This window comes from Dermacentor albipictus, chromosome 2 (genome assembly GCF_038994185.2).
Source record: "Dermacentor albipictus isolate Rhodes 1998 colony chromosome 2, USDA_Dalb.pri_finalv2, whole genome shotgun sequence".
Taxonomy (NCBI): Eukaryota; Metazoa; Arthropoda; class Arachnida; order Ixodida; family Ixodidae; genus Dermacentor; species Dermacentor albipictus.
In genome coordinates, this window is record NC_091822.1 from 184,553,200 (window position 1) to 184,578,179 (window position 24,980).

The window sequence follows — 24,980 nt, forward strand, 5'->3', positions numbered from 1 at the left end:
CATAGCAGGAGTGGGTACATGCAAAGATATGTTTTGAAAATTTACATCTAGTTGGTACAGAGCTAATCTGAGGTGGTAAAGGTGCCAAGGAGCAAGAGAGACAAATGGTATGCACTGCCAAAGGATAAGAGAGCGATAAGAGAGAACTATTGGGTGCCTGCCTATCGTTAGTGATTTATTGTTGCACTTTTTCTAATTTTGTCAGAATAGAAACACTTCAAGCAGTTCCCTTGCCACAGTGTCCCTACTTTTCCCAAAATATTAAGCTCTAGAAACAGCAGTGTGCACAATAGCTCAGCATGTGCATAAGCAAGTATCTTAATTTCGATAGGAAAGTTGCATTTCCAAAATGTACCAACTTCTCCATTAGCATCCTGCTAGTGTCACACTAGAAGCCCCTCCCTCGTGAGCACAGTTTTTTTTTCAAAAAATGGTTGAGACAGCTGCCAGGACCGTTCCTGCTACCTGTTTATGTGAACCTGCATGCATTCTCCGTGGTCATCCAAATTATTCCAGAGAAAAAAAGAATGTTCCGATACTGCATCTCGTTGGACCTTTTTATGCACCTTCCACTGAGCAGACATGCAGCGCAGGCTTTTCGATGATCCCACTATACTGTCAGTGACATATCTATCACTTGAAAACTGCTTAATAAGATCATATGAATAGGAAGTTCTAATTATATCATTTTTATTAAGCTACCAGTATGACTTCAATCTTTCATGTCAGATCTTCCATGTGCATGCGAGAAACATGGTTTGCAGGAAACAGAGGCACACGAGCACCAGCTGCTGTGGTGGTGATGCGGCATTGGCAGAGTGGCCATGGGAACTCTGCACAGCGAATCTGTAAGTCATAATTTTGGATCCTCGTGGCAGAATGAGAACTTAGTTTTTTTTTTTTCTTTTCTCACAAGGCATTTTGGTATCCCAGCGATGGATGGTGGCGGACACTCACAGACATCAAAACGACCAGGAGAGCGAGCCCATAACATGCCTCACGAACTTTACTTATGATGCATGTAGTACCTCAAAAATGTGACTCGTCATACAGTCTTAGCAGCCAACCACTGCACTCTTAGAGAGCACAAGCAAATATACTATTTAGTTCTTGCAGTTCTTGCTATACATACTACCCCATTAAATACATGCTTCCTAGAAAAAGTTGTATTTACAGAAATTAATTACGCAGTATCAACCACAAATGCTTACAGGAAAGCCATTAGAAAAATTTTTTGTCAACAACTGCATCAATTTCTTGAACTCCTGTTAAAGGGTCCCTTAAACGGTTTTTGTTCTACACCTAGAAATGGATGGTATCTCTCAAGGGATGCTTTCTCAGAGAAGTTTTGCATGGCACGCTATAATGAAACAGGTACGAGTGGTTAAACATCACCTTCCTCCCAAGCAGCGGCATTCTCTCTCAACATTTACACCAGGTACCCATTGCTATGTTCTGCTTCCTTCATGCGGTGACGCAAGTTTTGTCTACTTCCTGTTGATTTGAACCGAGTGTGTCCCTACATCTCTTCCCATGGTAGTTTTTCTTGTTAAGCCTGGGCTACAAGGAGTGAACCTTCACGAAGAACTTCAAGCAATAGTTCACTGGCTTGCATTACAAGAAGAAAAAAAGAGTTGGACTATGCCTGGCGTTCCTTGTGTTGCCATGAGTGTTGATGCAATGTCAAAACTACAAAGTAGCTGTTTATGGTATTATTTTGGCTTGATAATAGCCTGATAAAATGTAAATATATGCGGATGTCTACGATAGTCTCTACGTCATGCTCGCAAAATTTCTTTATAGCTGTCAGCGGTAAAAACAAGTGCTGCGACAGTTAGGCTAGAGCTGCTGCTAACTCGCGAATTTGGTGAAATGGGCTACTTATCTCGTTTCCTCTATTCTAGAATTTAAAAGAAAGTAAAAAAAACGAAATTGAGAAATTAAAATGTAACCAGCATCGAGAATTGAACCTACACGTTTAGAGTGGGAGATAGAGACAGCCACACTGCGATAAAGTTTAACTTTTCTTTTCCTTCTTTTTTTTTGCATGGATATATGAGTAATGTAATGCAAACATTATTTGCATTATATTTAAACACACACACAAAAACAAATGCACACATGCTACGCATTCCAGTGGAAGGTGAAAAACTGGGCTGAAGTTTAACTGACTATGGCTGCTTTCTGGAGGACATTTCAACATGTATTAAGGCACATTCGGTTGCCTTCACAACTCTCCGTTTCCAGATGTTGGCTTGTTAGGATATTTTTCTACTACTAGCATTCTAAGGAAATTATTGACAACACAATTCTCTGACAAACGCGAATCCTGTGGTTGTCACTAAAAGCGCATTATGTTTCAACACTGTGGATGATCGCAGTGTTGACCAAGGAGGTTGGCATTAACGCTGACATACAGCGCTCGCGTCTTCTACAGCATGCCGCCACTGCCGTAAATTATGGGGTTTTATGTGCCAAAACCACTTTCTGATTATGAGGCACGCCGTAGTGGGGGACTCCGGAAATTTCGACCACCTGGGGTTCTTTAACGTGCACCTAAATCTAAGTACACGGGTGTTTTCGCATTTCGCCCCCATCGAAATGCGGCCGCCATGGCCGGGATTCGATCCCGCGACCTCGTGCTCAGCAGCCTAACACCATAGCCACTGAGCAACCACGGCGGGTGCCGCCACTGCCGTTTACCCCCTGCATGCACCTGCAGTGCAAGGCAAGGGTAATACAGCGCTGGCACCATTCATGTTCCTACTGCCAAGGAAGACATCACTGCACCTATTTTCATTGAGAAACCCCTCCACACCTCATTGGCTGCCGTCACTGCAGATGTAGCAGACGATCCATATTCTCAGGCAGAAGTGGGCCATTTGTTTGAAAAAAATGCATTATACTAATTGCAGTTGTGTATTTATTATTAAGGGCACACAAATTTTTGTGCATACGCATGCTATTAAAAAAATAATAATAAGCTTTATGAAGCAATATGTTTCTATGATTTCCGATGATGTTTCATGGGTAGCCAATCGAATAGCTCGCCGGACTAACACATACTCCCGCTACATATCAGGGGACAGGGCAGCTGAAAACTCAGGGAAGCAACGCTTCTGCGGTCAGTAGCAATGCACATTTTTAAAAACTTGGTAATAAATTACACACTCAATGGAGAGCTCCTAAATCTGTCTCCAAATGTTCAGAAAGAGCTACCCTACCGACTCAGTATCGTCTGTACACATTTGCCAAAATCATTTCAGTGTCCGTTTAAGCAGTGTGCTGTGTCTTTGATGCCCAAACTAAGCAACCAAGCTACAAAAAATAATAATAATAATAATAATTTAAAAATTTAATGCTGACACATTTTGAAAACATTTTGCAGTCTGGAGTATACTTATCGAACAAAATTATATGGAAATGTACTTTGTCAAAAGTAAAGATGAAGCTCCCCTCTTTTAGTGGATTTCCATAGAGTTTACTTGATTAATATATTCTGGCCTTACCTTTCCTCCACCAAACTTGACTTCATCACCATAATGGGTGTAGTCCTTTTCAACTTCAATCACCAGGCAAGTGTCCCCAAGTTTTATCTAGAAAAAAGAAAAAGTAGTACATACGAACACAAACAAAGACACATTTTTGCAGACAACAAATGATCAAACCGGCTGAAATTATTAGTCTCATTCAAAGAGAGAAACCATTCTATACCACTAAAAATACATTTCGAGGAAACAATTACCCTGTCTCCAACCGTAGGTCCAAAGCTGGCAATGTAGTCAGCCCTTGACATCTTGTATGGTTTTGAGATGTGCACTTGCTCCTGGAGAAAAAAAAACGCAGCATTAATACGTGCAGGCTCACCTTCTCAAAGCTTTGAAGAGGAACGCATCTGTCAATGTGTGCAACTTTGTAAGGGCCAACACCAGAAATTCAAACCATCAAGTAGGTAGTATATTAGTGCTGTCACAAGACACATCTCGCACGTGCAAATAACGAAATGGAAACATTTTCATTTAGTCTCAAAAGGTCAAGTAGCTTCACTGATTCTCTCAGTTCGCAATGCATGCAAACTCGTGCAAGGCTACTGTACAAAAGTTCAAACAAAAATCACCTGCTTTCGGTGACCAAAGCCACGTGCTCGAAGCCTCTCCATAACTAGCGGAAGGTTTCTATTGGACACTTCACCATCGCACAGGTTGCTTCCACCTCGAACAATTCTGCAACAAAAACAACGTGGCATGTTTTACAACTGCAGCTTTGTCCTTTATTTTGCTTGAATGCATTAATACTGCTATCCAGTGTGTACATTCCCGGCAGATATTAACAACACCAACCTTTTATATATTCACACACATTCATACAATGTTTTCTCACATACATTCTTGTTTGCTTGTTTGTTTTTTTGCACCTGGTGTTGGTTTCTGGAACATTTATTTTTATTTTTCTGAGAAACTTCACGAGTGGTCTAAAAATAATTTCAAATGCTTTATTTTTTTATGCAAAAGTCAAATCTGGAATGAATCCCAAGTGATAGGAGTCTTAAGTGCTAATGTTTACCTAAATCTAAGAACACAATCATTTTTGCATTTCACTTCCACTTAAATGCAGCCACTGTGATTGGCTATCAAATCAGCAGAATTACCCATCATGGCAGGTAAGGTCATAATCAGAACATGTCCAACTATGATATCGGCCCAATATAATGCTGTGTGCATCACTTGCATGGGTATTAGCCCAAACATTTGTTTATGCTTGGCTCCCTTAGTAATGCGACATATGGTAAAATGCACCCCTTAACTTTTGGCTGCACATTTAGGCAGCAACAAACCTAGCCTTCTGATGGCTTCTGCACACTGAAAAGGCTTTCAAAACAATCCAGTATGTCCTTACAGAAGGAGAAGAGCTAGTGACTGCAGAGCTGTCTAGCTTCCTTGCAGCGACGTCTCATGAGCACACCAGCTCGCCTTATAAAGCAGCTGTCAATCTTGACGTACACAATTGTGTATGCCAAGATTTTGCATCAACAGCAACAGCACTGATGAAAGTAATGACATTTAAAATGTGTCGAATACTTCTCGAAAGACTCCTGATTGGAATTGTGCTGCAAGCATAAATAAAATGTGCAAAATGTTTCAGTGAAACAAGTGCGAAGGTGGGGTATTTTTGCTCGGCATGAATATGTTGTTGTATGCAGCAGGTTCACTCCTTTCATTGGTTTTTACACCATACGGCACCAAGAATAATTTTCAAGTGGCTGGATAGGTGCTTTTTAAGCCTGCTAGACATAAAATAGCAGATGTTCTGATATCTGCTGTTCCTGTAGAGAGTTTTTGCATGGAGTCCACATTCCGTAAACTTGACAAACCTCACTAAATAATTCAAAATTCTTATTCTATTCTGCAGTTGTATGCTTTTTATGATGCTGAACATGTAAGAAATATGGTGAAATTTAGTTTTGATCAACAGAATTAATTGGCGCCTGAAAGGGATATCCATCATGGCTACAAGATGCAGATGAGACTTGCTGCCAGGTGAACCTAATGTAAACTTCATTTTATACATAGCAGGCAACACTAGTAAAAAGGCTAGCGAGACTCACTGCTCACATTCATGACCAAAAAAAGAGTGCATCACATATGAAAAAAATATACAGTAGGATGTGTTACATAATCTGACATAACATTACCTCTCATACTTTGATGTCGCATTATACAACATAATTATTACATGGAAGGCGTTGCAGATCTAAGAACATTTAATACCGCCAAATGAGTGAGTAACTCATTTCTGCAACCAGTAGCCACAGCACACCACTTGTTCTCACAACCACAACACGCTATGCTGCATGTTGGCAGCATGAAGGTGCACATATATAATATGTGATTTGACATAATCTTCCTACGCAAGTAGTAGCAGGTGTAATTATATAAATTAGTTACCCTGTAGCAAGTGTTTCTGATAAAAAAATAATTGCACTGCAAAATGCACAATGTGAAACTTGTATGACCTCACTACTTGTACAGCCTGAGCAACATTGCCCGCTGTATATGAAATGGAGTATAGTAAAATTAGTACAAGTTGCTCCTGGCCAGGTGGTCAGCCATTATGAGACCTCAGCACTTGGAAATGTATGCATTCTCCACAAGCTACAGATATCCCCGTACTTTGGGATACTAGTATATGTGAAGTGGCCGCAATGGTAGGATGTTACATAGCGAGATGCCAATAACAGCCATGAGAGTGCTGTCGCTTGTTGTGCTTTTGCCAAGAGAGTCAAGCATGTAATGACATGACCCTTAAAAGAGCTAAATCAGAGCAACTACTACTGTAGTGCTGTAAATTTTCTTACTAATGCTGCAGGCTTGACACTTTGACCAGGTAACATCAATGTGTTTCCTTTCCTACAGAAAGCACATCAGAACTTGAGAACTTAACCTGCCATACATTCTGATGTACAATTCACTCTATCACGCCTGTGCAGCAGGACAATGCGTAGAGAATTTCAGAGGTGCATAAAATTTTTTTGTGCATTCGCTTACTTTGAGCCAGCGATTTCCACAAGTGGGACACTCCTGGCATCCCCAGGTTCAAAGCGAATGGACATGCCAGCAGGAATATTCTGCACAAAGAAACAGGAAGCATGGGTGCAGTTCACTAGTGTTTACTAAAGTCTGACAGAAAATGCAAATACAGAGGGTAATCCTCAACATTTTATGCACCAAAATGCTTGAGAGCTGTGTACCTCAGTATAGTAATGGAACGAGTGCTCTTTTAACCATCAGCCACAGCTGTGCATGTTGCTGTTGAAGCTTTAAAAGGACCCCTCACCAGGCCCCATAGCAATATACACCTGAAGGTGTTACACATACTCTAGGAAGCGTTCTGTCGCAAAAATTTTGAAATCGGCTCATTAATAGCCGGGATAGAAATATTTCACTGTAGCGAACCCATGATTTCAGCAGGTTCGCTCCACTGCCAAACGAGTCTCTCTCTCCACTCGCCCTATCTAGCCTATGCAAGCGAAATTCCTTCCCTGCATTCTCCCATACCAGACCTCGAGGATCGCAAGACGCATACATCATGGGCCCCACCTTCATTCTTTTTTTTTCTCCTCGCTTCTTTTTTTTTTTTGTCGGCATTGCGCAGTTTAGCTGGCGGCGTTGCGTGCAAGCTGTTGTGATTGTTTCGTTTCACGCAGCACACGATTTTGCACGCTGTGCACAAGGAAACATGACTAGCGGTATAATTCAGTGCTACACGAATACAGGGGCAGAACAAGTGGATCGCGGAGCATGATCGCAAGCTGGAACATGGTAGAAAATGGCACAATTTCGGTGGCTGCGCAAGTGACTGCATGACCATGGAAACAAGCAGACAAAGCAGGAGCACATCTCTCTTGCTTCGGTATGAAGTAAAACAAAAGACATGCAGACATTCTCTTTGCGTGTTTTATTATTTATCCAAACTTCAGTTCGTCAATTCAAGCAACAGATCACACAAATAACAGATGTTGCCTTGAATAATTCTCAAACTCACATGTCACCACGAGCGATGCTACACCGCGAACACGAATACGTAGGGGCAGGGATATGAGTGCGTCACCGTCCAGCTTGGAGTGCAGTTGCCGCGAGGGAAAGGGAGAATGACATTCAGATTGAAATTTCAGGCCTTTCCGTGGCGTGTAGCAATATAATTCTTAGCAAACACGATCGTTAGCACACATTGTATGCTCTTCGCTTGTCAGCTCAACATGGCCAGACATGGTGAGGGGCCCTTTAAAAGGGCCCTTTAAAAACAGCACAGTAACAACTATTACTGTCAAAGAGGCATCTAAGGACTAGTTTTTGCAGTTACTCTTTTTATTGTTCATTCATTTCCCTTTTCCTCACTGGCTCACAGATGTCACCACATGCCAAAGGGTCAAATATTAACCTAGCTTAGAGACTTTGAAAGGGTAGAACAGGTAGAACAAATGCTGAACAAAAGGCAAAGTGGACACAATGCTACTATACTCACAACTGCGTTTGCACCAAGCAAGCAAGACAGGAGTGAGCAATTAAAGCCGAGTCACACAAAAGGTGATAAAGCACATATCACATGACTACAATGGAGTTTACTGTTCCTCTAGTTCAAATTCAGCAGTTTTATACTTACCAGTCGCATTCCATATGCTTTCTCTCTGTCAAATACAAGGTACTTGTTTGCCTCAATGAAAGGGTAATGACTTCCAATCTAAATAAAAAGAGATATATAATGTCAATCAGTGTCACAGAAAAAAGAAAATAACTGAAGCTTCAGAAAGGCATCATCATCATCATCCGCCTGGTTACGCCCACTGCAGGGCAAAGGCCTCTCCCATACTTCTCCAACTACCCCGGTCATGTACTAATTGTGGCCATGTTGTCCCTGCAAACTTCTCAATCTCATCAGCCCATCTAACTTTCTGCCGCCCTCTGCTACGCTTCCCTTCCCTTGGAATCCATTCTGCAACTCTAAATGACCATCGGTTATCTTCCCTCCTCATTACGTGCCCTGCCCATGCCCATTTCTTTTTCTTATTTTTCAACTAAGATATCATTAACTCGCGTTTTTTCCCTCACCTAATGTGTTCTTTTCTTATCCCTTAACGTTACACCTATCATTCTTCTTTCCATAGCTTGATGTGTCGTCCTCAATTTAAGTAGAACTCTTTTCGTAAGCCTCCAGGTTTCTGCCCCGTACGTGAGTACTGGTAAGACACAGCTGTTATAAACTTTTCTCTTGGGGCATAATGGCAACCTGCTGTTCATGATCTGAGAATGCCTGCCAAACGCACCCCAGCCCATTCTTATTCTTCTGATTGTTTCAGTCTCATGATCCGGATCCGCAGTCACTACCTGTCCTAAGTAGATGTATTCCCTTACCACTTCCAGTGCCTCACTACCTATCGTAAACTGTTGTTCTCTTCCGAGACTGTTAAACATTACTTTAGTTTTCTGCAGATTAATTTTTAGACCCACCCTTCGGCTTTGCCTCTCCAGGTCAGTAAGCATGCATTGCAGTTGGTCCCCTGAGTTACTAAGCAAGGCAATATCATCAGCGAATCGCAAGTTACTAAGGTATTCTCCATTAACTCTTATCCCCAATTCTCCCCAGTCCAGGTCTCCGAATACCTCCTGTAAACACGCTGTGAATAGCATTGGAGAGATCGTATCTCCCTGCCTGACGCCTTTCTTTATTGGGATATTGTTGCTTTCTTTATGGAGGACTACGGTGGCTGTGGAGCCGCTATAGATATCTTTCAGTGTTTTTACATACGGCTCGTCTACACCCTGATTCCGCAATGCCTCCATGACTGCTGAGGTTTCGACTGAATCTAACGCTTTCTCGTAATCAATGAAAGCTATATTTAAAGGTTGGTTCTATTCCGCACATTTTTCTATCACCTGATCGATAGTGTGAATATGGTCGATTGTTGAGTAGCCTTTACGGCCTCTAAGCTTATACAGCAAATGAAAAACAAGGCCAAGACAGCTGCGGTTATGTAAATGTCAAAGTTTGTCAGTTTCCACTCAACCAAACCAGATGATGAAATCCATGGGTGACATAAGATGACACAACTACAGCCTTATACACAGGTAACAAGTAAACTTTTTTTTCTTTTTGTACAAGTCACTGCAATGCTCACTGAAACCAAAACTTTTGCTTTCCAAAGTAGAAGCTTCTTGCAGAAAAAAAAAATTATTGATCTGCTAGTGTATGTATCACGTATGTCGCATACTACATGCCTTAATCAATCAGCGCCCTTTTCTCATACCAGAGCCACAATGTGTTAGCACTGTGCACCAATGTGACAAAACTGGGAACCGTATCAATAAACATAGCGACATGGCCTAGCGCATACTGGTGACCATTTTGTTCCCCACAAAATTACTTGTAAATAGTACAATGCAAATATATTGCCCCTACGCATTTTCCTTCCCACAACACTATTAGAGAGTGCCAGAAGCCTTGCATGTATGCGATGTCGGGCCCAAAGTGTATGTGTACTGAACACAATGAGAAGCTTGGCAGTTTAGGTGCCACGCTGGTCAATGGATTTAGTGATGTAGGTCTAAGCATTTCTTGTGTATTCTAGAGCCCTCTAGTTTTCTAAACATGAAACTCTACAGTGAAAGTGCCCTGATTTCTGTATACCAGATAGCAACACAGCAGGTGATGCTTTAGTTATGCAGTGGTGATGCCAGAACACTCCACTAAAAAACCCCTCGAGGACATGCATGCAGCTGTGCTCCTTTGGTCGCCACGATCACTTGGTGTGTTCGATTTTCTTTCACAAGGGCACTAAATTTGTGTGAACTTTGTTTACTACTCCGTCCTCCTATCCTTGATATAAGATGTGGATCACAGCTACACCACCATGCACTGGCCGAGGGCATGTAAGCAAGAATGAATTAGCCTCTGAACACATTATGCAATAAGCAATGCTCTCATTGTATAGCTGTAGAGGTTCACAGTAACACATAGAGAACATATTTTCTTGCCCTTGTTTACTTCAGCACATTGCAATTCATTGCAAAAGCTTCCTCCTGCTAAGTAGGAACTTACAGGAGGTGTGCCCTTAAGCTATCTACTTTGCAACTCCAACCCAGTGGCAGTCCCACGGCTCCCCCCCCCCCACCCCCGTCAAATCGTTTTCGATTGTGTCATGTCACCATCGCTACATGAACAATGGGATGAAAGAAGTGCATCGCTTTCTGAGATGATACGGTATAAAAGTGCATTGGGGCAAGTGAGAAAAGCCGGGAAAGGCCTGTGGACTGGGTTCAGCCACAGTTTGGAAAAACAAACCATTCATGACACCTGCGACGGACAGAGACCAATGGTTTGAGCCTGTCAAAAGCTCCTGCATCATCCCCACTGGTTTTGAATTCGTGCTTGTCGGCATGGATAGTCTCCTGCTTAGCGGCTATGCCAGTGACACTATGCCAAGTGCTTCCATCACCCAGGCGTTCCAAGAAAGCAAGGTGCCCTGCCTGTAGCAGCAAAACGTTTCGCAGTCGGACCCGAGGCGCACCTCTCCTGGATTCCAGATTATGTTTAAGCAGCCGCACCAGATCAATCACGAGACTGCGTGTTGATGCAACTCTGTTAAGTGGATACTTTGGGCCATTATTGCTCCCCATCTAACCGCTGTCACTACCTCTGTCCCCAGGAGGCAAGCATTTTCAGTATTTGACGGCATCATCGATCACACCACCACAATTGATCCACTCCCGTCCACAGAATACATTCCACCCCATCCCACGTCCAGTGAGAAGAAAACTTCTTCAGCACTTACTCTGAAAATTTCATGCTGGCTTAGTTCATCACAACCCACACCCAACCACCGAGAGAGACTGTATTGTCACCATTCAGTAGCTTTTACTATGCAGCCAAACGATCACAGAGTAGAGGTCTTTGATGGTAGTAAAGGCAAAATTGTTGAATAGCGGCAATATTTTTTTTTTTCTACTCGTCGATGGCTGAGAGTACCTACTTTTGTTGAAAAATAGTTTTCTCGCTCCCACACAGAATATTTTTGCAATGGTCCAATGACTTGCGTGAACACTGAGAAGGTGAAAAAGAAAACAGTTCTTGCTACTGGAGAGCCCACCTTAGGTATGGCCACACTAGAGGGAAAAAAGATGCGCGTGTCACGGCGCCAGCAGTAAAATGTAGGTGTGGTAGCATGGCCAGACCGAGTCACAGTTAGCTGCTGCGGCAGCCACCTGACAGCATCAATATACCACCTCCCCTCAAAGTCCAATGAACGCAAGAGTGAAACGAGCCGTCCGGCATGTCCTGATGACACCGGCTGCCTTGTGTGCACATGGCTGAAGCGGTCGCTCTGATTCGTCTCCTCTGTCTGCAGCACACGACATGCCATGAGAAATAGCTTAGAGACCGTCCGGCATGGCATGATCCTTCGCATGGCTCGAGACCGTCGCATGGCAGATTTTGCAGCAAGCATTTTTCCTCAAGTGTGGCCGTGCCTTTACCAAACATCTCCACAGCCTTCTGAGCGGCAGAAATTCGGGACAACAGCAGGCATCAGGAGACAGAAAGCTTTCACATCTCCCGAAGCTGGTAGCCTTTATGCCTCTGCAATCTACGGAAGCGAGCATGATGAAGACATCTGATGCCGCACTTCTGAAAAAAGCATCTTCTAACACCGAAAGTAGCCCTGCTTGGGTTTGCCGGCACCATCCATTCTCGAGTGTGATCAATTAGCGATAAGTTTTGCGTGAGAAGGACTACAGAGAATATTGACCGACCACGGCATCATGAGTCCAAGGTCCATTCAAACATTTCTTGAATGAAGAGGGATGCCTAGTCGATCAGCGGCTCACCAAGTGAACTTTGCATTGCGTTATACTATCAAAGTTCTGGGATCAACATAGCATGTGCACAATGCAGGAAGCATGAATGAGTAATTATATAGGAATACGAGCGATCAGAGCCACAATGGTTTACCTTTACTAATGGTTCATAAATGCTGCTGTGCATTTGAATCCGTCAGGTTGCAAACAAAAATCTGTTGTCATTTATAAATATTTTTGCTGAACAAAGAGCTTTTACTCTAGCTGTGCCTCTCACTTTCACCCCCTCCCTCTCAAAAAGAAAGAAGAAAGAAAAGGCTGTCTTGGACCGCTGCCACATTTATCTCTCTTTTTGCATTTTTAGGATAATGTTTCTCCTTCTCCTGACCCACAAAAATGCTATGCCTGTAATCAACACTGCTTCTTCTTTATTATTATTATTATTATTATTATTATTATTATTATTATTATTATTATTATTATTATTATTATTATTATTATTATTATTATTATTATTATTATTATTATTATTTTATCGAAGGAAAAAATTTTCTACTCCCACCCCCGATTTACTTGCTCTCACCCCCTCCAAAATCTATCTCTGGGACTGCCACTGCCCCTTCCTCCACATACCTTGTGTGTTCGATTTATTTTTTTATGTGCAATAAACAAGGGAAGCGTGAGCTTGGGGAGCTCACTACAATACTAAGCAGTACTATTCTCGGGAGAAGTGAATTTTGAATACATATGAACTTCTCTTGTGGTGGAAACTCTCTTGAGTTACAGTTAAGTTCATAGTAAGCAGGCTTGACTATACTATAGGCCAATTTTATTGCATGAATAATACTTAATATATACTAACATTGCAGTAACACTACTCAACTCATTTTACAATTACACTCCTGCATTCTGTGCCTAACCACAGCTCCCCATTCCGGGGGCGGCTGCTTCATCAAGCTGCTCATGGTAGCAGCTTTTTGTGGCCCCACCTGTTCTTGTATTCAAGGCAAATAAAGTTTGATTTGATTCCATAACAACTTTAGCCTGGACTTAAACACCTATTTCCTTCAAAGAGTTCGAGAATCACCCCAGACGTACCTGCACGGGGCGATCACTTGTGTTGACTGCACGGATAGAGTAGATGGTTCGGCCCTCATTAATTGTGATGTCGGAGTTTTCCTCTAAAGGCAAAATTTTTCCAGGTACACTGTTCAGCAGCTGGACTGTTTCTTGATCCAACTGGTCTAGTGACAAAGGGGCAACTCTTGAAAGGACATCAGGCTGCAAAGAAAGAGAATAAAGTACGTGCCTTTAATTCAGCTGACCCCTCCTCTTCTGTGAAAAATGTAAACTTGACTGTTTTGCACTGTAAAATTTGTGCTTGTGCATACTGCAACTAAGTAATAATGCAAACTAATGAGCACGAAATGTTGTACGTCGAGGACGAGCACGAACAAAGTGACAGTAAGACGCACTTGGTCCCAGGTATGTCTTGCCACTTCATCCTACATTACTACTTTACAGATCACCAACAAGACAAACCCCTACCTTAGTGAAATGCATACAAGTGCAGCTTCCTTGCTCATACCATTTTTCACCGAACTTTTTGAGTCACCACTAGATATTCAGATGCACTTTCTGGTAACTGCTAATTGTCTATGCTGTACATACATGTTTCTTTCTTGTAATCTTTCCAAGCTTCACTTTTGTTTGTGGTGCTCCTGCCTTGTACGAACCTACTTTACTTTGAACTCTGTTAGTTTTACTCCAATGTACCCCTCATACCTGTAGCAGGTATGGCTTGCTGCTAGCTGTTAGTGACCGAAATAAGGGCCAGGGTTCTCATGATACACAATTCTAACACATCTCAACTACCATTTTGTGGCTGGCCGCAAATGTAGCCTTACTGTGAGGAATCGCATGCTAATGTGCTGGGCTGCCTGGGATGTCATGATAAATCTTCGTGTTACACTTGCATGAACTAGGAGCACGGTGTGAACACCTGTGTGCCATAAGCCCTTCAAGGCTGCAGTATTTAAAGGTAACTAAACCAAATCAATTGCACACTTCTTGTGCTTAACAGTAACAATCTGGGACTAATAGTTTGTGTGCTTTGCCGCATGTGACGGATGTGATGGTGTCATTATTACCAGTTACTCAGTAAACCATATATATCCATTAGACACACCTGCTCAATGAAAACAGTCCTGCCAAGATGAAACAATATTGTTACGCATGAAGAAAACGAAGACCGGTGAACGTGCTTGCGGTCCCGAGTGGGGAAGGAAGAAGAGAACGACGCTGAGTTGATCAACCAGCTGGCCGCTCTTGCGCTCACCTTCGCGACTTAAAGTAAACGGTCCCCTTCATCCGTAAGGGTTATAAACGGTCTCCTTCACGCGTAACAAAGTGGTGGAGGTGCTGGGTACCGCTCACAACAACGGAACCGTCACTGCCACAGCTTCATCGAAACCGTCGACCGTCGAGAAACAAAAAGGCAGTGACAGGTCAGGCAGGATGCTTTAACAAGTACTGCATCTCTGTCTCCTAAAAGATCTGGTTTGGCACACAGACATCTACCAGTGAGTAGCTCAATATCCTAAACAATTGCCCACTGGCTGGCACAAATCCATGGACTGTCATGCTGTCTATGGCATCCAATGGTGGCTCTAAAGGGGTGCAAGAGGGCGTGGCTGAGCCCCCAATATTTCATGCTACCCTTCCCAACCCCTCCCCACCTCATCATCGCTCTCCTCCTTCCAACATGTAGTGCCAAGTGATGAAGTGCGCTTACACACCCCCAACAAAAATGGAGGCTCCACCCTCCGCCCCCACCCCCTAATAGAAATATCGCGGTAGTGTCCCTGACGACGTCGACGACAGCAGCAAAAAAGAGGGAGCCTTGAAAGCCACAGGAGAGAGCAAGCGATCTACTATACAAGATTGTAGGTTCTATTCTGCATGCAGCAGAATAACATATATGGCTTGCATGTTCACAGCAGCACTGTCTACAGGTCAGCAATGGTTTCTTAGTGGATGAAAATGTGTTTCAATTCCCCTTTGATAAGACTGCAAAAGTTCAAAGCTTTATTTTTCCATTTTTCTATATCCTGCAAATAATGAGACTATGTGGATGCTGTTTGAATCAGGCCAAGAAACTAAAGTGCTATGTAATACCATATCAATAATTTTTGCACTCAAGTGATGTTGACACACACAGTGTAATTTAATTATACACATTTCTCCTTTTAGGGCTTCTCCACATTTAGACTGTATTATGGGAGGTGATACCAAGGTCTGCCTAATTCACTTCCCTAATCCTGTTATCTACAAACAGCCCTAATCCAGAACACGCAATTTTACAGCTAGATGTGCCCCGCTTCTTATCTGCTTTACAGCTTCTATCTCAGTTTCTCTAGCTCCCTTAAATCACTGCAATCAGACAAGCCTGCTATTCAGATAAGAGCTCATCAACCTATCCAACTTTCAGGATGGGAGACCAGGTCAACAGTTATCACCATCAGAAAGATAGTCCCTGCTCCCTTTTTATTTTATTTTGAGGAAAAGGGAGAGCTGCTGTTAAAGCCAACTTGTGTGGCTAATGTTTCATAAAAAACACACAAGATCTGTCAATAATGAATGCTTGCATTTTCGCACTCTGCAAAGAGAAAGTTAACTAGGAGTACTGTGAAGGAGCAGTGTGAATAGGACTGTACTGCGTCAATCGATGCCTTGGCATCAGTGACACCTGGAAATTTACAATATTTTTACTTATGCACTGTCTGGTGACATCAACAGCACTGTTCATAGAAAAGAAATTTTCCAGAAAACATGGTGCACAGCACGACATGCCAGCTGCAAGTATGATTCTTTGTGCCTGAAAGCAGTAACAGCCGACACCACATCACTGTACGGCACACACAAGCAAATGGCATATAGTTTATGGCTGGTATGCGATAATAGCTCTGTGTCCTCTCTAGTTGATGATTATGTTGCGCTAAGTTTTGCACTGGCAAAGAAATAACAAAAAAGGAAACAAAGATGTGAACAAAGCACAAACTAGGTTTTGCTTTGTCCATCCACATATTTGTTTCCTTCTTTATTTTCTTGCCATTGTAAAACTCAGCACAACATAATTGTGAACACGCAGCAACTAGCCCCTCTCATGGATTTACTCTCTAGTTAAACTCTGTACCACACTATGGCACTAGCAAAGTGACTGTTTAAGTCTATGTCTCCAATAACTCAGTATTCCATCAAGAGTAATAGATTATACGGTCAAGCCATAACTCTCTATTTTGTTTTTGTACACGCACACGTCTGATTTTTCCTTTCTGCACTTTTTCTGGACTTTTTGAGTACAGTACCATAAAAGCACAAGGTGACTAATAGTGACTCTCACCGTATTACACAGCTAATATGCAGCACATAAACAGGGCTTCACATCGCCTGTGCATACATATAGCATATGGTGCTGATATATATATAGTAGTTCTTGTTGTTTTTTTATTCATAAAAGCCAAGAATTCATCATAAATGAGGTTGCTACAAGCAAACACACTACCAAGCACACTACAGTACCATTAGGTGCTGATCTTATCATCATTACCACAGCACAACATAGCTAAGCATTGTTTCATTAATTACAGCACGGAGCTGATGGGACATGCGTTGATTCCATTTCAGCAATATGCTCAAATATATGAATGTGATGCCTGCACAAAACCAGTGTTTAAATACACTTTGTACAGCTTCCTAAAGTTACAAGGCTATGGCAATATGAAGCCACAGCTATTACAAGAGTTCGCACAATAAATGTATGGCATTTACCTTCCTTTTCTCGAATACAGATACATCAGGAACGGGTAGAAAGCTTCCCTCCAGAGCACTTTTAAGATCCCCATTGCGTCGACAAATTGGAAACTCCAGGTACACCTGTCATAATGCCGTACAAGTAAAGATTACGAACATGCATCAAGCCTGAAACACTAGAAAAATCAAGTGGTTGGGACTCATGGGAAAACATTTTACACAGCCTTGATGTCACAATGCTTTTTTGTTTCCTCTCTGCATTATATCCCATTAACCTATGCAATGTGTGCCAGGGCCACAGCAGAGAGCACGAATGGCTCATGAATGACACATTCCTCTGGCCAACCTGACCACTTTTTGTCTCACTTCTTTCTCATAAAAAAACGCAGGTCAGCATATTCCCTCATGAGCACACCGACTGAAAGGCGCTTCACAGTGATTTCGCAGAGTGACAAGAAGTGTGATGAGACGAGGGTATGAAAGAAAATGATTGTCAGCAAACTTGAGTGCACGCGAGACTGAAGAGGAGTGAGTGCCAATTAATATGAATGTCATCCAAAGTCAGCGACAGTTAGTTTGAGTGGCTGTTTGAATGTGAGTGAATGACGGCAAGTGTGAGTGGCTCCAAGTACAAACGTAAGTGCTGGTGAGAGTGAGGGAAGGTGAGTATGAGCATTACCGTGTGCTGGTAAATGTGCATGAAAGTGAGTATGAACTTGAGTGAGCATTGGCGAACAGGTATGGGCACGAGTAGGAGTGTGAGTATTCATTTATTGTGCTCAGGAAGTCTTCTCCGGTGCACATTCTAAGGTGACAGATGAGGACTTGAGTGTCTGTTGAGTTAAGCACATTCAAACAACCTCCTAAACGTGAAATGGTCAGGGGTTCCATAGATAAGCAGACTAGTTGGACTTCCTAGTTATTCCTACTAGCCCGGACCTTGAAAGACTGCTTAGATCACAACACACATACTAAACTTACACGTTATGTATTGTAACGCTACCAGAAGTTGTTGACAGGCATCACACTGCGACAAAAAGTGTCTAAAAATATGATAGAAATATGATATCAAGTCATTCGGCTGACAACAAAACAGTTGTATTTTTTTCACAGCAGATTATAATTAAAACATTCAGACCCACAAAACCTATCTCTAATCTTGATATCAGTCACTTTTTGTACGAGTCAGTGGGCATGGTGAAATTATCATGGCCATTACCATTATTTTTTGCATCTAAAGAAGGCTGACCGTGCCCTAGAAGGTGGAAGCTGCAGTTGCAGATATGGAGCATCAGGAAACGTTAAGTGCTGAGCAGATGCCATGATCTGCGTCCATGAAAATGAGGACCAGTTAGTTATATCTATCACAAAAAACAAGGCAATCACTAAAAACCAACATCACTCATTCGCTTTTACAAAATGCTATACAGTCACTGTAGCATATGCCAAACAGGGTGAAGGCGAAAGCCTGCGCAGTCAAGAGACATTTATTCAATTACTTGACATTTTCATTCGAATGCGTTGTTACTTCTTTTTACTTGTTTTCTCCCACCAAAGGACGTGCGTTCGAGTGCCTTAATTGACGCCACCTTCATCATCATCAGCAGCAGCAGCAGCCTATCCTATGTCTACGGCAGGACGAAGGCCTCTCTCTGCGATCTCCAATTACCCCTGTCCTGCGCCAACCGATTCCAGCTAGCACCTGTGAATTTCGTAATTTCATCACCCCATCTAGTCTTCTTCTACCGTCCTTGAGTGCGCTTCCCTCCCCTTGGCACCCATTATGTAACCCTAATGGTCCACCGGTTATCTAACCTACGCATTACATGACCTCCCCAGCTCAATTTCTTTTTCTTAATGTCAATTAGAATATTGGCTATTCCCATTTCCTCTCTGATCCACACCGCTCTCTTCCTGTCTCTTAACGTTACGCCTAACATTCTTTGTGCGGTCCTTAACTTCTTCTCGAGCTTCTTTGTCAGTCTCCAAGTTTCTGCCCTATATGTTAGCACCAGTAGAATGCACGATTGTACACCTTTCTTTTTAATGGTAATGGTAAGCTTCCATGTGATAATGTGTGCCGTATGCGCTCCGACCCATTTTTATATTTCTGTAAATTCCCTTGTCATGATGGAGGAGACATCATGCTTGAAAAGCTTGCAGCCCTTTATATGAAATGTCTCAGGACTTCAAGGGTCCCAGAGAACTGGAGGAATGCCAACATTATACTAAACCACAAAAAGGGAGATGATAAAGAATTGAAAAATTATAGGCCCATTAGCTTACTTCCAGTATTATATAAAATATTCAACAAGATAATTTCCAATAGATAAAGGGCAACACTTGACTTCAGGAAGGGATACTGTACAATGGATCACATCCATGTCATCAATTAGGTAATCAAGAAGTCAACGGAGTACAATCAGCCTCTCTATATGGCTTTCATAGATTACAAAAAGGCATTTGATTCAGTAGAGATGCCAGCAGTCACAGAGGCATTACGTAATCAAGGAGTACAGGAGGCTTACGTAAATATCTTGGAAAATATCTAGAGATTCCACAGCTACCTTAATTCTCCGCAAGAAAAGTAGAAAGATAACTGTAAAGAAAGGTGCCAGATAAGGAGGCACAATCTCTCCAATGCTTTTCACTGCATGCTTGGGAAAAAGTATTCAAGCTGTTAAACTGGGAAGGCTTAGGAGTAAGGATCAATGACAAATACCTCAGCAACCTTTGGTTTGCAGATGACATTGTCCTGTTCAGCAACACTGGGGACGAGTTACAACAAATGAGTGAGGACCTTAACACAGAGTATGTAAGGGTACTGTTGAAGATTAATATGCAGGAAGCAACGATAATAATCAATAGCCTGGCAAGAGAACAAGAGTTCAGCATGGTCAGTCAACCATTGGAGTATGTGAATGAATATGTTTACCTAGGTCAATTACTCAAAGGGACGCTACCTCAACTGTACCTTAATTGAATTTGTCTTAATTAACACCAAAAGTCATGGGTGCGACTCCCACCAAAGGTAACAGTTTCGAGCGCCTCAATTAAGTCTATATTAATTAACTGTGCCTTAATTAACTTCGTCTTAACACCAAAGGTCGTCGTGGGTTCGACTTCTAGATATGCTCGAGGGCTCACTCCCAAACGAAGGTAGTGGGGGCCAGCCGAATTAACTCTATCATAGTTCACGTTCTCTTTCTTTCTTTTCTTTGTTGTTGTTGTGTGGTTTTCTTTTTTTTTTTTAAGATCGTGAGCGGCATCGGAGCCAGCTGTTGAAGACGACGACGAACGCGATAGCAGTGGCCCGAGCGCGTGCCCGCGCAAGGCTAGCTTATATGACTTTCTGTACCGCACGCCTCGTTTCCCGGACCATCGAGGGTATTAGCCACTAAAGGCTTTTGCCTTAAAATAAATAAAAGGTTTTACGTGTCAATGTCAAGATCTGATTATGAGACACACCATGGTGGAGGTATCCGGATTAAATTTGACCTAAATCTAAGTGCACGACCGTTTTCGCATTTCGCCCCCAATGAGATGCGGCTGCCGAGGTCGGGATTCGAACGCACAACCTAGAGCTCAGCAGCGCAACGAACATCACTCATCATTTTGCGGCTCTCTTCTTCCGGTGGCCTTCCAAAATATCTGTACAGTGGGAGACCTGACACTTAATCGCGAACGTGGAAGTCAGCACGACGGTACTGCAACCACTGTACATTTTTCGGCGGCCTTGTTTATGATCTCTTTCACGTTCAGCGCCCCACAACCTCGATCTGAGGAGGTTCAGACGCACGCCGTCAGCCATTGCGTCAGCCGTGCGCCGACGGGTTTCAAATCCGCTGATTGCGCTGTTGCCACGCGTGCCAGCGTCCCGAGCGCCGAAAACACGTGACGCGATTCTGATGCCGATAGCTTGTTATGTAAAATACTTTATCTGTTGAATTACCTTTCGTAATAAAAGCCTGAAAGTGCTGCGTCGTCGGCGTTGTTGCTATTCATGTTGCTATTACGCACAGCGCACAAAGCATCGCTACTTGATAGCACAAAGCTTGTTTTGCCGCCATCTTATGATGACAACTTCGATAGCGATGGCGCTGATAGCAGATAACGCAGTTTCGGTTTCGTATCCGACGCAAGAAATATACAAACCCTCTTTTTGAGGAAAAAGAGCACGTAAGAACCGGACGAATACCCATCTCTTAGCTGCCGTTTTCACTTCGGCATCTTCCGAAGGCTAGCCGATAATCAGCGTTTTCGGCCGGAGATATAGCGTATTATTGTATCGCTTGTTGGTGTGAGGGCTAGGCGTTCTCGTTGGCTTGTGAGGTGGGCGTCTATAATTTATCTTATTGTGTTAGAGTCCTAGGGCTTCAAGCCATAGAGTTTCTCACTATAATAGTGAGAAGCTCTACGCTTCAAGCTTGAGTGTCGCTGCTGTTCCCGGTGGTACGCTGAGCGCTTGCTTGTATGCTTTCCGGAGAAGTACATCTAATTGATCTATCTCCTTAGGAGTGAGGGGTGAGTACGGGGCAGCGTAGGCAATGCGGCTGATTATCAGGACCTGGACGAGTTGTGTTATGTCGTCTTCTTTCAGTCCGTATTGTTTGGCGGTGATGCGGCTGACCATTCGCATGACTTGGAAGGTGGTCTGCTTGAGACGTTGGATGGTGTATGCGCCTCTGCCGTCCTGTTGTATGTGGAGGACGAGAATGCGGACGCGGTTTACTGTGGGTATTTCTTTGCCGTCGATGGTAAGTGTGATGTGGGGTATATCATTGAGTTTTCTTCGTGATTTCTGTCGAACGACTAATAGTTCCGACTTCTCGGGGGAGCACCGGAGACCGTTTGTTTTTGCATATTGCTGAACGACGTCGGTCGCTTGCTGAAGGGCGTCTTGTTTCTCTCCTTCGGAACCAGTGGTGGTCCAGATAGTAATGTCATCGGCGTATATTGCATACCTGATTCCTGGCATTGCGTTGAGTTTGTCAGGTAATTTCATCATAGCAACGTTGAAAAGGGTGGGTGACAGAACAGCACCTTGTGGGGTTCCTTTGTTGCGGGTAGGTAACGTCGGAGTTCTGAGTGAGCCAATGCCTATTGTGGCCGTGCGGTTGCTTAGAAAGGCGCGTATGTAATTGTAAGTTTTAGGACCACAGTTCGTGAGACTTAGGTTTGTAAGGATGGTTTGGTGAGCCACATTATCGAAAGCGCTTTTGAGATCGAGTGCTAGAATCGCTCCGGTATGGTGTGGTGAGGTGTGTTCAAGGACTTGTTCCTTCAGCTGAAGAAGGATGTCGTGGGTAGAAAGGTGGGGCCGGAATCCGAACATTGTTTCGGGAAAGAGATCGCTGGATTCTATGTAGGGTTGAAGTCGGTTCAGAATGACATGTTCCAGAAGCTTGCCTAGGCATGAAGTCAGTGATATCGGTCTCATATTTCCTAAGCTGGAGGGTTTGCTTGGCTTAGGAATGAGTATGATGTCCGCGTGCTTCCAGTCTGCTGGTAGCGCACCCGCTTCCCAATGATGATTAAAGAGGTCAGTAAGAGATTGAATGGTGCCGTCATCCAGACTGCGCAGGAGCTTGTTATTTATTTTGTCCTTGCCTGGAGTAGTGTTTCGTGTGAGTGCATGGAGTGCTTGTTGCACCTCAGTGATAGTGATACAATAATACAATAAGAGAAATTATAGACGCCCACCTCACAAGCCAACGAGGGCACCTAGCCCTCACACCAACAGGAAGAACAGTCCTAGCGCGCCTAGGCTACCCCACACACGGCAAAGGCAGCGAACAAGCAATCCATCTGGCTCCCAACTTCCGGGAACACATCAAGGTAACCGTTGTCCCCAGAAGCATGCACCCGGAACATCATGCCGGTCGTCGCCAAGCTCGCGCAAATACTTTAGAGACAAAATATAGCAGTCTCCCCACCACACTATACACAGATGCTGCGCTGTGCCCCCAGAAAGAAGCCATGATGGCCAGCGTTGTCGACCATAACCTTCAAGAGGTGGTCTCGGTGACGGTCCGCACTGACAGCGCCTTCGTAGCGGAGGAGACAGCCATCGCCTTGGCCATCACCTCGAGTCTGACCAACGAGCACGTAACAATTATTGCTGACTCCCAGGCAGCTTGCCGTAGCTACGCGAGAGGCAGAATATCTTCGATCGCCCATCGACTTCTCAAACACGCCTCCCAATTCCCGGACGTTGAATTAGTATGGACTCCAGGACACTAGTCCCTCCGTGGAAATCAGCGTGCGCACGCTGTAGCCCGAGCTCATGCCTACCGGGCGCCACAAGAGAGGGATACGGCCGCATCTATGGAGCCCGTACCTTTACAATACAACGCCATACTACAACACCACAGATTGAACAGACGACAATACCCACCTCCAGACAAAATCCTCTCACGTGAAGACGCCGTAACATGGCGACAATTACAAACCAATGCATACCCCCATTTAAGCAGACACCCTACACTATACTCATACAAATGCCCCCTTTGTAACGACTACGCCTCCCTATATCACACCACATGGGCGTGCCCCAACGTCAAGGCAGCCCCGCAAATACACAACTCCACACCCGAGCAGTGGGAGGCCGTGCTAACTAGTTCGGACCCTCGTAACCAGCAACAACTGGTGCGGCGGGCCCGGGAGACAGCAAGAGCCGCAGGAGCCCTGGACTAAGGGCACCTCCCGCACAAGCAGGAAGACACCTGCTTGTCCTTTCCTTTTTTAATAAATATTTTCCTCCTCCTCCTCCTCGCGTGTTTGATGCATTCGCTAGAGTTACTGCATATATAGGGAACGAGAAGAAAGGAAACAGGGCCCGAATTTTATTATTTATATCATAAGAAGCCAACAAACAAAGACACCAAGAACAGCATATGGAAATTACATGTACTCAGTAATTGTATTAATTAAATGAAATTATGGGATTTAACGTGCCAAAACCACTTTCTGATTATGAGGCATGCCGTAGTGGAGGACTCCGAAAATTTCGACCACCTGGGGTTCTTTAACGTGCACCTAAATCTAAGTGCACGGGCGTTTTCGCCTTTCGCCCCCATCGGAATGCGGCCGCTGTGGCCGGGATTCGATCCCGTGACCTCGTGCTCAGCAGTCCAACACTATAGCCACTGAGCAACCACGGCGGGTAATTGTATTAAGGAAGTGATAACTGAAATGCAAGTTGATGAAAAAACAAATGGCCGCAGATGGAGCGCGAACCCACGTCTTCGCATCACGCGTGCGATGCTCTTACCAATTGAGCAACCGCAGCTCCGTTTTCCCGTGCACTTTCTGTGATAGTTATGTTTATCTACTAAAACTACAGTGTACTATAACTAAGCCCGGGAGTCTTAGTCAGCGTCACAACTCACGGTCTTGACCGCGGATGTGGAACACCCTTTTTTGTCGCTGGCGTCACGTGCCTTCACCCAAGAAGCTCACGTACACGTGACGTGACGTCACGTGTACGTACGTGTGACGTACACGTCACGCACACGTCACGTGTACGTGACGTGTGCGTCACGTGCTTTGACCCAAGAAGCTCACGTACACGTAACGCCCGCCACAAGAAAGGATGTTCCACATCCGCTTTCAAGACCGTGAGTTGTGGCGCCGACTCCCGTGCTTAGTTCTAGTAGGTAGACATAAATACCCCAAAAAGCGGATGGAAAAACGGAGCCGCGGTAGTCTTTTTTTCTTTTCTGTTTTTTTTTGTTTTCGCAAGAGCGTCGCACGCGTAATGCGAATACGTTGGTTCGTGCCCCATTTACTGCCAGTTTTTTTTTCATCCATATTTATTTT

At 43.7% G+C, this 24,980-nt stretch overlaps 1 protein-coding gene across 3 annotated transcripts in view; it reads right to left on the minus strand.

The window, feature by feature from the left end:
* The window catches only part of LOC135920148 (urease subunit alpha-like), a 107,792-nt gene that overhangs the window by 54,520 nt on the left and 28,292 nt on the right, over positions 1 to 24,980 (minus strand). For all 3 annotated transcript variants that reach the window (XM_065454296.2, XM_065454304.2, XM_065454285.2), the window contains exons 4-10: positions 17,178 to 17,282; positions 13,446 to 13,628; positions 8,161 to 8,238; positions 6,546 to 6,625; positions 4,118 to 4,223; positions 3,746 to 3,826; positions 3,510 to 3,596 (exon numbers count right to left, since the gene is read on the minus strand). In XM_065454296.2, the coding sequence (XP_065310368.1) occupies positions 3,510 to 3,596; positions 3,746 to 3,826; positions 4,118 to 4,223; positions 6,546 to 6,625; positions 8,161 to 8,238; positions 13,446 to 13,628; positions 17,178 to 17,282 (720 nt within the window). The remainder of the gene's footprint in view (positions 1 to 3,509; positions 3,597 to 3,745; positions 3,827 to 4,117; positions 4,224 to 6,545; positions 6,626 to 8,160; positions 8,239 to 13,445; positions 13,629 to 17,177; positions 17,283 to 24,980) is intronic.